At 50.9% G+C, this 13132-nt stretch overlaps 7 protein-coding genes across 7 annotated transcripts; 4 read left to right on the plus strand and 3 right to left on the minus strand.

Annotated features, from left to right (window-relative positions):
* Positions 1-205: 205 nt before the first annotated feature.
* N7506_007302 (uncharacterized protein) lies at positions 206-1638 on the plus strand (the record flags this gene model as incomplete). Its single annotated transcript, XM_056956595.1, has 6 exons — positions 206-260; positions 313-414; positions 514-682; positions 736-859; positions 910-1337; positions 1395-1638. The coding sequence occupies 6 exons, from the start codon at positions 206-208 to the stop codon at positions 1636-1638; spliced, it is 1122 nt and encodes a 373-aa protein (XP_056810929.1).
* Positions 1639-2138: 500 nt separating this feature from the next.
* On the plus strand, positions 2139-2664 carry N7506_007303 (uncharacterized protein; the record flags this gene model as incomplete). Its single annotated transcript, XM_056956596.1, has 2 exons — positions 2139-2484; positions 2546-2664. 2 exons carry the CDS (start codon positions 2139-2141, stop codon positions 2662-2664), a joined length of 465 nt encoding a protein of 154 aa, XP_056810930.1.
* A 252-nt stretch (positions 2665-2916) lies between these two features.
* Positions 2917-3794, minus strand: N7506_007304 (putative 2-hydroxychromene-2-carboxylate isomerase; the record flags this gene model as incomplete). The annotated part of the gene is made up of 4 exons (XM_056956597.1): positions 2917-3120; positions 3230-3513; positions 3598-3667; positions 3720-3794. The coding sequence occupies 4 exons, from the start codon at positions 3792-3794 to the stop codon at positions 2917-2919; spliced, it is 633 nt and encodes a 210-aa protein (XP_056810931.1).
* Positions 3795-4327: 533 nt separating this feature from the next.
* Positions 4328-4573, plus strand: N7506_007305 (uncharacterized protein; the record flags this gene model as incomplete). Its single annotated transcript, XM_056956598.1, has 1 exon — positions 4328-4573. One exon carries the CDS (start codon positions 4328-4330, stop codon positions 4571-4573), a length of 246 nt encoding a protein of 81 aa, XP_056810932.1.
* A 270-nt stretch (positions 4574-4843) lies between these two features.
* On the minus strand, positions 4844-6410 carry N7506_007306 (alpha/beta hydrolase; the record flags this gene model as incomplete). The annotated part of the gene is made up of 5 exons (XM_056956599.1): positions 4844-4956; positions 5024-5833; positions 5893-6093; positions 6143-6216; positions 6265-6410. Coding segments are annotated over 5 exons (1344 nt in total), but the record flags the coding sequence as incomplete, so codon positions are not given.
* A 103-nt stretch (positions 6411-6513) lies between these two features.
* Positions 6514-8709, plus strand: N7506_007307 (uncharacterized protein; the record flags this gene model as incomplete). The annotated part of the gene is made up of 2 exons (XM_056956600.1): positions 6514-6743; positions 6801-8709. The coding sequence occupies 2 exons, from the start codon at positions 6514-6516 to the stop codon at positions 8707-8709; spliced, it is 2139 nt and encodes a 712-aa protein (XP_056810934.1).
* Positions 8710-10826: 2117 nt separating this feature from the next.
* N7506_007308 (TLD domain-containing protein) lies at positions 10827-12877 on the minus strand (the record flags this gene model as incomplete). The annotated part of the gene is made up of 2 exons (XM_056956601.1): positions 10827-12703; positions 12838-12877. 2 exons carry the CDS (start codon positions 12875-12877, stop codon positions 10827-10829), a joined length of 1917 nt encoding a protein of 638 aa, XP_056810935.1.
* Between the last annotated feature and the right edge of the window lie 255 nt (positions 12878-13132).

Here is a 13132-nt window from a genome sequence, read left to right on the forward strand (position 1 = left end):
TGCGTGCCCTACGACTTCAAAGCCGGAAATGAGCCGTTATCGCAGGCCTCTGGTGGTATGTTCATGGCGTGCTTTGCGTTACTCTTGCGGGGTTCTCGGAGTGTTTGTATCTATCCCTCGGATGGTTTTTCTTTGTATACTTCAGCTAGAAATATCCTCCATTTCCGGGCGACAGTCTTAGTAGCAACCACATCCAATAATCAATATGCCCGGCAAGTACATCGAGAAATACGATCAGGTCCCTGTGACCAAGGAGAAGCGTAAGCAAAGCATTTTTGAAATCATGCCTTGTATCTAGCTAATGTTGTCTAGTTGATTGGGCTGAGCTGATCACGCTCGATCTTAGCCAGTATGAGCAGCCCGGTGGCAAGGAGTCTCTAGTTAAACAGTTGGACCACGCAGTCAGAAACGTCGGTAAGTTCTACTCTCTGAATGGTCGCGATTGACAAGTTCAAAGCAAATGACATCCCGTGTCACTGTATACTTTGAAGATCCCCGCGCTAAACCTACTAGGTTTCTTCTATGTCAAGAACTTCAATATCAGCCAAGAAGAGATCGACAACCAGTTCGCCCTAGGACGCGAATTCTACGCTCTGCCACTGGAAGAGAAACTCAAGTTCCACAGCGCCAGTGATCTCGCAAGAGGAGAATACAACTCCTACCGCCCAGCCGGACACCGAATGTAAGTCACCACGGGAATGTCTGCGGTATCGTCACTAACATACCAGCTACCAGTCTGGGCAATGGCATCAAAGATAACGTCCAGGTATACAACCTGCCAAAGTTCGATGGCTACCACGAAAGACCCCAGCCCTCCGTTCTCGCCGATAACATTCAAGAGATCGAAGCCTTCAGCCGAGTGAGACGTAGCCAACCCCTGCTATTGAAGTCACCACTAACCATCCACAGAAATGCCACACCGAAGTAGTCGAAAAGCTACTTCGTCTCTTCGCAATTCTCCTCGAGCTCCCTGACGAGGACCAGCTCGTCCGTGACCACCAATACGACGTCAAGGGCGAAGACCACCTGCGCTATATGCACTATGCCGCGCGCAGCCCAGAAGAGAACCAAAAGGTCGGCGAGCTTTACAGCCCCGGCCACACGGACCTGGGAACTGTGACTCTACTCTTCCGTCAACCTGTCGCGGCTCTGCAGATCCTCAACTCGGAGGGGAACTGGAAGTGGGTGCAGCCCCAGGATGGAACCATTACGATCAACACCTGTGATGCGTTGACGGCGCTCACGGGTGGTTTGATCAAGTCGAGTATTCATCGTGTGCATGCGCCGCCTGCCGACCAGGCTCATATTGATCGATTGGGAGTGTTGTACTTTGCTCGGTGAGTTCTTGTTTTGTTTGTTTGTGATCGTGTTCGTTCTGACTTTCTTCGGTGTAGGCCTAATAACCACGTTGTGCTCGATCCTATTGCGAATAGTCCTGTTTTGCAACGGTTGGGACTCACTAGTAATGCTTTCACGGAGCTTGGGCAACATCTGACCACGGAGGAATGGGTTAAGGTTCGACAGACTCAGCAGCAACGGAAGAATAAGGAGGTTGATATTTCCAAGGATGGGAAGTATACTTATAAGCCGAAGGACCTTGAGATTCTCCCTGGTCTGCAAGCTGCTATCTATAACTAGTTGACAGTTATAGTCCTGTTCCAGGTTGAATCATGGAATCTCATGGCTATTATTTCAGTCCTTCATTAGACCCAATTAGTGCTGAGTAGGTGAAAAGAAGGGTCCGGGTTGGACCCGATCGATCGGAATGCGAGTGGAGTACGCTTTAGACTTCTTTGCCTTCTTTTTATACTTCTGCTCCAGGGCTGCTTACTTTCCACCTGTATTCTTGGCTTATATTTCTCATTCAGATTGCTACCATTCCAATAAGGCCTCGTGATAACCTTGAAACACTCTACACTGCACTCGACCCCAATCTCCGACACGAAGCCAAGAACAATCCCCCGACAGTGGAACCCCAACGACGTCATAGGGATCGACTGCCAATGACGGAGTAGTTGGCCGCGTTTGTCTCTCTGAAACAAGGCGAGGCAGAATACGACTGCCTACTCAATGTCGATCACCCCCAAAATAGCCCCTCAGCCCTACGTCAGGCTCAGCCCTACGCCCAGTTATCTCCCATGTCTTTCCCGGAGTCCAACAAGTTCTCCCACGCCAAACACCCCAAATACTTTAGAATGGACAACCCTCCCCAGATCCCCGCACAAGACCCCGAAGCACGCGAGCAGCGCAAACAGTCCGAATTGGCCGATTTCAACCACGAGCAAACGCAAAGACCCAGCTCCATGGCATCCGGCAGCTCGGTTGCGGACTTTGGAAATTCGGTTTCGTCCCTTGCGCAGGAGAGCGCAGGGGTCGTTAAGGAGACTGTTGTCGAGGGAGTTCCGAAGGCATTGCATGCTGTTCAGGAAGGAATCTCTGCGATTGCGGGCGGGGCGAAGGAGGTTGAGGAGACGGTATCTGACAGTGAGTTCTGAACGGGAGATGGGAAACAGAGGACCAAAAGACTGGAACTGACAATTATCAGATTTGAGTGCCGAGTCGCAGGCCGAATTCGAGCATATTGACAACATGTCCAACGAGCGAGTGTGTGATTTCCTACGTCAGAAACACATGAGCAACACGCATCCACGATCCACGAACTAGAACTCGATGCATGGGATATTGGCGTTATTCTTCTCCATTGACTGGAAGATCTTCATTCAGCTTCGTTTCTTTTCTTCTTCTCTGTTCCTTTTTCGTTTCTTCGGCATTACAAAATGTCGCTGATTTCTCTCCGGACGGGATCCTTTTGAGTATGTACCATTAAACAGAGACTACAGTGGCAAATTGATTCCCATCTCCACCTCTCAAATCTCAAAGCTCAAAGCTCAAAGCTCAAAGCTCAAAGCTCAAAGCTCAAAGCGCAGCCCGGAATCCCTTGTCGAGAGACCGATCCAAATCCAAGAAATCCGCTACCTGCCCAATATGATCGACACCCCAGAATCCCTCCTTCTCACCCTTGGAGTTGGTGCATTCGAACCAAGGCAGCCCAAATGCACCAGACGTGAATGACCGATCGGTATTCGCGCTCAGCAAAGCTTTGATCTCTGGTTTACCCATCTGCACCCGCGTTAGCTCTAGCCTGCGGTCGCATATGGTATTTCTACACCTGCACGCACTGGCTGCGTACAGACATGCAGACAAGCGTGTGTGGTAACTTGGTACTTACAGCAGCGATGACTTCCTGCGTCTCCTGCGCGCCTAGAACGCTCTCGACAAGGGGCGCGAAGCCCTCTGCGTCGCCGACGGTAGTGTTACCGTCGACCCAGAAAGAGTGGAAGATGGCGCCGATCACATCGGCGAGCTTCTCGGGGTTTCGCTGGGAGATGGCGCACAGGGCGCGTTGCACGGGGAGAGTGCGGATGGGGAAACCTTTGGGGAAACCCTCGATTATGGGGACGGAGAAGTACTTTGCCCAGCGCACCCGCTGTTGTCCCAGGTAGTTTTTCTTGTCTGGGGGGTGTTAGTTGGACTGGGTAACATGAGTTGGCTTGAGGTTTGCTTACTCTTGATGTTGATTGGGGGGGTTGTTGCCACATGCTTGCATCAAGCCTCCTAGGAAGATGGGAACATAGGTGACTTCACAGTTTGCGAAGGCTGGTGAGTTCTGTTGCAACTTGCGGTTAGTTTCGGTTCATGCATCGCGGGGGTAGACGGACCCGCAGAACGTGGAAGGCGATGTAGGCGAATGGGCTGACGATGTCAACGTAGAAGGTGATTTTTGGAGGTGCCATTATGAAGCTAACAGAAAAATATACTTGCAGTTGTAAGAAGGAGAGGTCTGTTTTAGCTAAAAGGAGCTAAAGGGGCTCCGCTAAGAGCAAGAAGCGCAGCCGAGGTACAAAGTTTCAAGGTTGCCACTGCTGATCCCGCGTCATCTCTGGGCTTCATCTTCAGATCGAATTATTGAGATCGGTTGTACCGAAACAACCTGATCATTTCGAGTTCTGGAAATAATCTCAAGCTGGACGTGGAATTAAAGCAGCTTTCAAGGTGAATGCCCTAATTTGTTACTAAAGGCGGCTGTGGCACAGACAGGCACCAACTCATGCGAAGTATGGAAACCATATAGAACTCTTTGAAATGGGTCAAATCGAACCAACCTTCGGAATCTCTTGGGTCATGGCATCTTAGCATCCATTTGCCTGGTGTGTTCACAATGAAGTAACCAAGTGCCACCGCCACCAAGTATATAAGACCTTAACTATGCCCCAAAGCCCCTGAGCTCTTCACAATCAAATCAAAATAATCTATCAAAACCACAAATATGACAGGCATCTCTGAAAACAACTTGCGCGCCCGATCCACCAGCATGTCCTCCAACCCGGATCTCCAATTCAGCAGCGATGCCGAGTCCGAACACGGCGTCAATCATATCGACCATTCAGTCGTCACCAAACGTGGTGCACCAGCCCGCCACTCGCGAAAGGAGCGCCATACCTGGAACAGAACTGATGAGCCATCGAGACGCGGAAAGACTGGCTCCAAGGGCCGATCTACTTCCCGACATTGAGACTTGAGATATGTCGGGTTGACCTAGTCATTTATGAAACGGGATTAGGGAACAAGGGTAGAATTCTTATAAAAATGACAGAACCAGAGAGAGAGAGAGAGATCGGAAATTCCCATGAACTTCTATAGGGCTCTAGGCAGCAAGTGTAGCTAAACACGAAGTCGAAGTAGAACCTGAAACCTTGAAATCCCATATTAACAGGTGTATCAATACGTACATATCATCGTAGATGCATCAGTTCTATCCCTGTTTAATGGTAGCGGTTCAGCATTATACTGGGGTTGTGGACCCAACAAGTCGGCGACCTGGCGACCTAGCTGCCTTTTCAAAGGCTCTCATGACCGCAAGACCCGCGACCGAGCCGGATGCAACGCGGTTATGACCTGGATGAAAATAAATAGTTAGCTCGACCGATAGCTAGCGCAGAAACAGCTGTATCTCCCAACATACCACCGTGTCGCACCCTCTCCCACCGAACGGTCTTGACTACCGCAGTGCCATCCTCTTGGCGAATTTCATTCTTCCAAATCTTGAGCTGGATGGGGTTTCCATCCTCGGCTTGCTGATGTACCAGGTTTCCTGGGGAAAGAGGGTTGTCTTCGCCAGTAGCGGCTTTCCAAACGGTGCGTCCCTCGTACCAAGGGATCTCAACGTCATCAAAAGCATGAACAATCGTCAGATCGAAGTCTTGGTCTGCATATTTCGCTTCATTGGCCATGGACCCAATTTCAGCAACGCCGGTAAGACGCGCGACTCTGCCTGCTGTATCCCAATGGTCCACGATGTGGCTCAGCAGCCACTTCTGGAAGCGGGGATATCCCATTAGTGGGGAGAGCATAGGAGGCGTTAAGCCTTTCAAGCTGTAGGATTGGATGACATTAGACAAGCTGCTGAATGGCGCCAGTAAGATAACTCCAGCGAAAGGCGCCGCATTCTTGATAGCTGGCTGCAGGGATTGTGGGTTAGAAGATCCAAAAGCAAAGCGCTCTGCTACAGCCGTTGTCACGGCAGTTCCGAGGCTTTGGCCCATGAGGACGATGCGAGAGGTTGGGATCTCCAGGGGGCCTGCTGTCAGGAAGTTCAGCAGGGACATGCCATCCGTGATGACGCCTTCTTCTGTGGGACTGCCCGTGCTGACACCGAAGCCACGATAGTCAATTGCGAAGACGTGGACGGGGTTATCCGGGGTTGACAGGCTAAGCACGGTGTGGTAATTATGCGGACGCTGAGCAGAGCCCAGGTGTGCTGCATTTCCATGGACTAGAGATCAGACGTGGGTTAGCTCACTGTAGCTTGAAAGTAGTCCTCGATCCACGTACAGCTTACGACAACTCGCGCATTGGGGTCATTTGCGAGGAGTTTGTATGCAGGTGTAGTGGTATAGTCGTCTGCAGGGCCCGATGGAGGATTTTCCATCAACTCCATCTCATGCTCAAGGCAGAGATGTAAGGGCATCAAGTGCCACCCGTAGATTGTCTCATTGTCCGGGGTCAGTAATTCAAAGGGTTGTATTTGTGTCTCTAGATCTTGATCAGTATGAATTTATAGGTACAAAGCCTGCACACGTACTCAGAAAGCCAAATTGTTCGACTTCGTTGACATCTTGCCAGAAAGCAGGGTTGATCTTGTTGGCATACAAGACGCTGTATCAGGTCAGCTTGATTCGTCGGTCCAGTACTCAACACCCATACAAACGCTGCACTTCTGGAAATGTCAATGAGCAAACAAAAAGCACATAGATCAGACCAGCGGCGGCCAAAGACCAGTAGGCCTTCTTAAATATGGGCAACATTGCGAGGAGGACGAGGACGTGACGGAGGTGAGCGGAGAAGATAAGCCTTTATCGCCTTTTCTTCTCTCCTCCGACACCATCCCATCTTCGACTCCCCGATCTTCCTCTCGATTCCAACTCGATCACTTTGACATTATATACGACAGTCATGGCTGAGAAGCGCAAGCTTCCACCGCGCGAGCGACGCGAACCCGCCAAAAGACGTGTCTCCGAGGCCACGCCGCAATCACACCGGAAGAAGGCGCCCACACCACGCGCTCCATCTCCAGTAGATGCGCCTTTGCCGACAAAGATCAAAGATGCAGACGTTTTACCTATTGTCCGCACGCGACAGCCTGAAAATCTCTCGGACAAAGAATATCAATCTATCGCTGAAAGGTTGGACGCGACCCGTGTTCAGTTAGAACCCGACTGACTTGATTTCTTTTTTCGCAGTGCCGTCCTCTTAACCTCTCTCGAACGGTCAAAGAAAAAATGGCTGAGCGATGGCATTCTCGTTCGCTATTACACTAAACCCAAGAAAACAAAGCGCGAACAGACCGAAAAGAAGAACCCATCGAAGGAGTCTATGCTCAAAATCGGCCCATGCGACGTCACCATCGGACCCCATCTATTTGACGCCATGATTTACGTTGTTAAGGACCCTAATGCGCCTCCATCATTGCAATACACCGCCCCTCAACGACCTCCCGGCGTTCAATGGGGCGTTCCCCATACCCCATACCGACCCTACGGCTCCCCGTCGACCGCGCAACGACCCGCTCAATATTCACCGGCCCCGGCCGGGCGACCTGGATACCCAGGCAGTCAGCCCTCGCCGCAACAAAACCGACCGAACCAAAGCAATACGCCGTCATCTCAAGGGGGACAGCGGCCAGCGCAGGGACAAAAGGGCCCGAACGGCCAGCCAGCCAAGCCCAGTCCAGACCCTGTGATTCAGATGCTGGCCACAAGAGCAGCTGCGGACCCTGATCTCAAGGCACTGATGCGTGTTGTAGCATCGAGCCAGGCTTCGCAGGAACAGCTCCGGGCTTTCCAGGCACACATCGACGAATTGAATGCGATCATCAAATCCCGAGAGCAGCAAGAACAGCGACAACAATCAGCGACAGGGACGCCCACTCCAGCGCCTCAATCACAGTCTACACCCCAACCCCCACAGAAGCAAGAAGGTTCGGAGAAGCCAACCCCTGCGGCGCAAACACCTTCAACCACCGACCCGGTGAAGGTTAAGGAAGAACCCACACCCAAGAGCGTGGCTCCGTCTCAACCAAAACCGTCCAGCACAGTGCCAGCAGCCGCGCCGCCTCAGCCTGCGACTCCCGGTCCTTCAACCGTCCCACCCGCTGGGCCAACACCGGCACCTCCCCAGCAAACTCCGGCCATACAGCCTACGCCACCAGCACCAGCTGGGACACCACAGTCTGCAACACGCCCAATACCCCCTCATCCTTCTTTCCAGCAACCCTCCTATGGAACCCAACCTCCCATTCAATCCCGGCCCCCATTCTACGGTGCACCTGGCCAGTTCCCCCGGCCCCCGCCAATGCCCGTTGCCCCACCGCGTGTAAACTACAAGTCTGTAGTGTTCGAATTTACATCCCCATTGACGCCATACGGAAGCAGCACCTCAGGCCACGCTGGCTCAGGAGACCGCTACCTCTTCCCCGAACACACGATCCTAGAATGGCTTCCCGCCGAGAACACAGTCATCGCCTCATTCCTAGTCGTTCGAAAAGTCGACCCAAACACACCCTTCCCCCTCGAAACCGCCACAGAAGCTGCAGCCAAAAGCAAAGCCAAAGGCAAGAGCGCATCCAAAGCCAAGGGCGACAAAAAAGTGAAAGATGAAAAGGGCCAGCAACCAGCGCAAACCTCTACCCCAACCCAGCCAGCCCCAACCGACACACCCCAAAAACAAGAGCCCACAGACCCCGCCACACCAGGTATGCCCGGTACACCCTCCGAGGCCAACTTGAAAGAATACTACCAGCCGGTAACATTCCGCATTCACGCCCCGAATGCTAAGATTCTCGAGCCGCTGGCCCGCGTAGTCAAGCCGGCGGACGAGGTTCGGAAATACATGAATGAAATCATGGACCGCGCTGAACGCTCTCCGGATGGATACCTGGCGATGCAGCTTCCTCATGAGCAGGCTCAGGAGTCTGTGGATGGTGAAGCGACGCCCGTTTCTTCTGGTGCAGGCACCAGAAGCCGTCTTTCGCGTGTTCAGCTGGCGGAGGAGTCGGAGGTGGAGAGTACTGGGTTTGAATTCGAGGAGGAAGACGAGGATGATTTGAAGGAGTTTTATGATGCTCCCAGTGGGTTGGCGCCGATGGCGTAATTTACCCCAATGTATACCATATTTACAAGTTTTGATGTCATTTTCTATAGAATAATCACAGCCTTGAATAACGATGACACTTGATAGATTCAAGCTTCCAAGGTTGGTTTATTGCACTGGCTTTATACCTACAGATTACCTAGGTCCATACCAGATCTAAAACTCAACCTAAACCTTGGAAGAAGCAAACTACATAGTGTAGTGGGGGGGGGCCTTTGGTCTCTCGCCTATTGTTACTGTCGTAGTACGGAGTACCTGCTTTTTTATATTGACGCTATTGTTAAACCATCAGCTGTTTTGCTATTGAGCAGGAATTTGATCCCTGAAAGGCGTAAGAGACGAGATTTACTATATTACAGTGACTTTGACATAACTATAGACTTTGATAGAAACTTGTATTGAAGATCACAATGGATTACCTAGGTACCCATGATGTTGGCAAGTTTCCATATACATAGCCTCAGAGCCACACAGTTCATGATATACAGTATAGAGAACCTTGGAATATAAAGAGCAATCAGACATTCAGCTCTAAAGCTAGATATCCGAGCCTGGCTCCAGGGCTGCCTTCATACTCTTTATGCTTGGATTTAGCATATCTAACATGAAGAAATTAGATCCAAGATTCAATCTAGCTGGGGGATAAACGAAGTACTTACCAAAGAACGAGTGGTGCTTCACTAATTGTGTATCACTTTTTCTTCGTCTCGGTCGTGTTGGATGCAGGCTCGTCTACCCACAACCCCTTTCTCACTGCACACCGGTGGCAGTACAATTTGGGGCCTTTGAAAGGTAGACAAGGCTTGATATCGTTGCACGGGCCATTGCATCTCACACTCTTGCCGTGAGTTCTGGAGCACATAATCAGTATATAACACCTACTAAAGAAGTCATGGAAGTTCAACATACTCGTATGAGATTTCGGATGAGTCCATGTTGATATGGGCAGATGAGATTGACGGTTTGTTCTTCAAATGTCTGTGATGCTTTGCTATAGTTTCGAAAGCAAGATACCAGGAAAGAATGGATGCTTTATAAGATAATCTCTGCTTCCTCTTCTCCCTCTCGGTCTCTGAAACCCCTCTTTGAAAGCTGAGCCCGGGTGAAGATGCTCATACATTAGGTGGTATAGGGAAGCACCTGCATAGAGAAACTAAACTGCTTCAGGTATATAGCCCCGAGAATACGACATCTTGCCCGGGTGTCGCTGACTATGTAGCTGTATGGAAATACGACAGCATTGTTCGATATAGATACGACATATCGAGTCTTGGCATTTCCATCACTTGAGAATCACCTCCAGGGCTCTATCTGTACACCATAATATCTTTAAGTTGAAAATAATGTTTCGTGATTGGTGTCAATTATGAGCCCGAAATCCAGAAATCTACGCCTTGCCCCAGTCCATGGGTGTACATAGACCCCTACTTCCCTTGTACGCACCTGGGCAACAGCTTCACTTTGCTTTTTCTTCTCAGCCCCGTCTGGAACTCACACATAAAAGCAAACATGATTGCACCCAACCTGAAAAAGCTACGTCATCTATCCTGCCGCCCCCTATTCCTCATGTCCACGGGGGCAGTGCCAACTTCTGCGGCACTGCCACCGCTATCATCACTCTCCCATATGTCGACAACCAAAAGGCCAGGTACGGCATTCAAAGTTCCGTTGTACGATGTCCGAGGCTATAAGCAGCTCCACGTTGTGCTTGAGCAATGTTGAGATTGCCCAGTGAAGTGAAGGGTAAACCTGGGGGTTCGGGTTTCCGCACTGATCGCGCCAACCGAGTTAGCCGCAGGTGCCACATTCCTCTGGGAACCATTTTCTATACATTTTGGGCTCTTTTTCGAATATTTTCTTGTCTTCCCTTCGCTAATTGGCTTCATTGTCCCTGTTACTGTCAAGGTCTCCAGGGCTGCTTTTTGCGTGTTACGTGATCTGAGATCAGGTGTACAGAGGTCGAGATCATGTGTCTGAGGCAGGAAATCCATAGATCTTGAAGATCAGAGTATCAACACTTGCATACTTCGACTCGGCCATTATATGTCTTCAAATATCAACTTTACCAACTTGCCCTGCACCTCATTGATATCCATCTGCAAGCCAGATACTTAAATTCAACGTCCGCTCCCTCCCAGAATCCCCGCCGCCTCCAAAATCCACCTCGCATTCTCATTCGAAGACTGATCCGCACCAGAAGTCTTGAAATTAACATTCCGCCTCCGTTCGGCCTCCCTCGCCTCGAACTCCCATTTCGCGCGCTGTATCTCCACAGCACTGGATCCGGAATCAGACCCAGCTAATGGATCAGGTACTACACCCCATACTTCCAAAGTGTAAAGATCAAGCACGGTTTTCGACGGCGCACTGTCTGGGGAAGTATCGGGCAAGAAGACGCCGTCGTGGCCCACTGGCGCGGTGTGGAACTCTGCTATCTCAAGGTTTCCGTCGATGAGAAGGCTACCTGCGCCGAGGGGTTTGGGTTTGTTGTGCTGTGTGCGCGAGGGCGCGGGTATTTGACAGCCGATTGCGATGCCGGTTGTTGTTGAGAAGTACGCTGGTGGGGTATTTGGTTTCTTTATTGATGAGGATGGGTTTCCTGGGAGGAGGAGGTGTTTGGGTGATAATTGGAATAGACATGGGAGGAGGTCTGAGGTGTTTGAAGAGGTGTGTGTGCTGTTTGTTTTCCATGCTTGGGGGAGGTAGGCGCCGAGAGTTATTAGTTCGTCGTTTGTTGAGTCCCTGCTGGATCCTTGGAGGATGAGGAGGGTTGCGGATTGCCAGGTTAGGACGTGGTGGGAAAAAGAGGTTAGAGAGGAGCCGTGGGCATTTTTTGAGAAGACGGGGTGGAGTTTGACGCCGCTGCGGAAGAGGTTTTGGCTAGATGATGATGAAGGGAGGAAGAGAGAGAGGTGAGATGTCAGGGTTGGGGTCAGTATGGTGGATTCGAAGCTTCCAGGGAGCATGATTGTAGCTGGTGGTGGGAGCGGCTCTTGTTCCTTTTCTGGCTCTTCTATCTCCGTCTCTGGCTCCGGCTCCGGCTCTGTCACTTGGCCTTTTTGGCGGTGCTGAGAAAGGTTCAGGTTCTTGCTGAAAAGCATGTGCTCAAACAGAGCAGTGAGAGGATCGAACAGGTAAGGCAAAGAAAGCGAAACCGTTCTTGCGAAAGTCTTGTATGAGATTCCATCATCGCTCTCCGGCGAAAAGGCAGCAATAATGCTGTCTGCTTCGCGCTGTATGTCCTCCATCCGCGCAGCATCCAAACCAGCCGTATAGACTTTCAATGATTCTAATGGCTTCAAAGGCGCAATAACCAGAAGCAGCATCAGTAACCGTCGGAAAGTATCAACAGAGATCCGGGTCTCGTAGACCGTCTTGTCGACTCGATGATCATGCTTGAAAACTTCGATCGCATCAAGCGACTCTAGCGCCGCAAGCGCAAGATCATCATCCTCATCTTCGTCGTAGTCATCGTTTGCCGGCTCATCTATTGAAAAGCCAGGTGCATGAGAAGTGCCGGGGCCGGCCCCAGCACCAGCTTCCGCAGCTGCAGCCTCAGCCTCAGTCTCAGTCTCGGTCTCGGTGGAAACGGGCATTTTCCTCCCCACGTCTGCCAGACTGCCAAAGAGCAGCTTGATGCGATCCTTATGTCCGCGTTTCAGCGCTTTACCATAGCGCTCGGTCAAAAGTACAACCACTTTAACCATAGCCTCGAAAGTCAAGACACTAGGCGCGAGTGTGTTCTGAAATGGAAACGCTCCTAGGTAGGAGACCATTCGAAAGATCACCGGGCCTGCATCTAAGGGCTGCTCCTGTGCAGAGGTGTGGATGCCATCTGGGATTCCGAGGAAATCCGAGAGTGTTTTCTCGTTCCAATATCGCAAACCTCCTTGTTCGGAAGCTCGGGAGAAGAAATTATCTTTGAAATGGGTAAGCTCGAGAGGCGTGAAGCATTTTGTGGCAAAGCGCTCTGCTAGCACGTAGCTTAATTCCTCTGTTGATCGTTAGATACTTGTACCAAGGACTGCCCCCGGTGTATGAGATGAAATGCCACGATTAGGGTCAAAGAATACAAACATGGTCATAGACGAGGTCATATTCTGTATCTAGGTGGCATATAATACTCACCTGGCGTTGCAGCATGTTCATTCGACTGAGCCGCGCCCATTGTTGTGAATGTGGGGGACTCCACAGTCTACTTGCAGGGAGGTTGGAAGCTGGGGATCGGGTGATGAAGAAGCAGTTCAGATGGAGAGAGGCTAGAGCTAAGCGGAAATACTCAGTCAAAGTATTAAAAGAGAGGAATTCGAAAAGAAAGGCCCAGAGCGAGTACGTAAGTGAGAGGTGACGACGTCAAAAGTGGCCTGAGGGTACACCCGCAATTAGTCTCCTTAATGCCACTTCCATCTTGGCTTCTACAAAC

This window comes from Penicillium brevicompactum, assembly GCF_028827555.1.
Source record: "Penicillium brevicompactum strain IBT 35665 chromosome Unknown utg000005l_segment0_segment0, whole genome shotgun sequence".
In the NCBI taxonomy this organism is placed as follows: Eukaryota; Fungi; Ascomycota; class Eurotiomycetes; order Eurotiales; family Aspergillaceae; genus Penicillium; species Penicillium brevicompactum.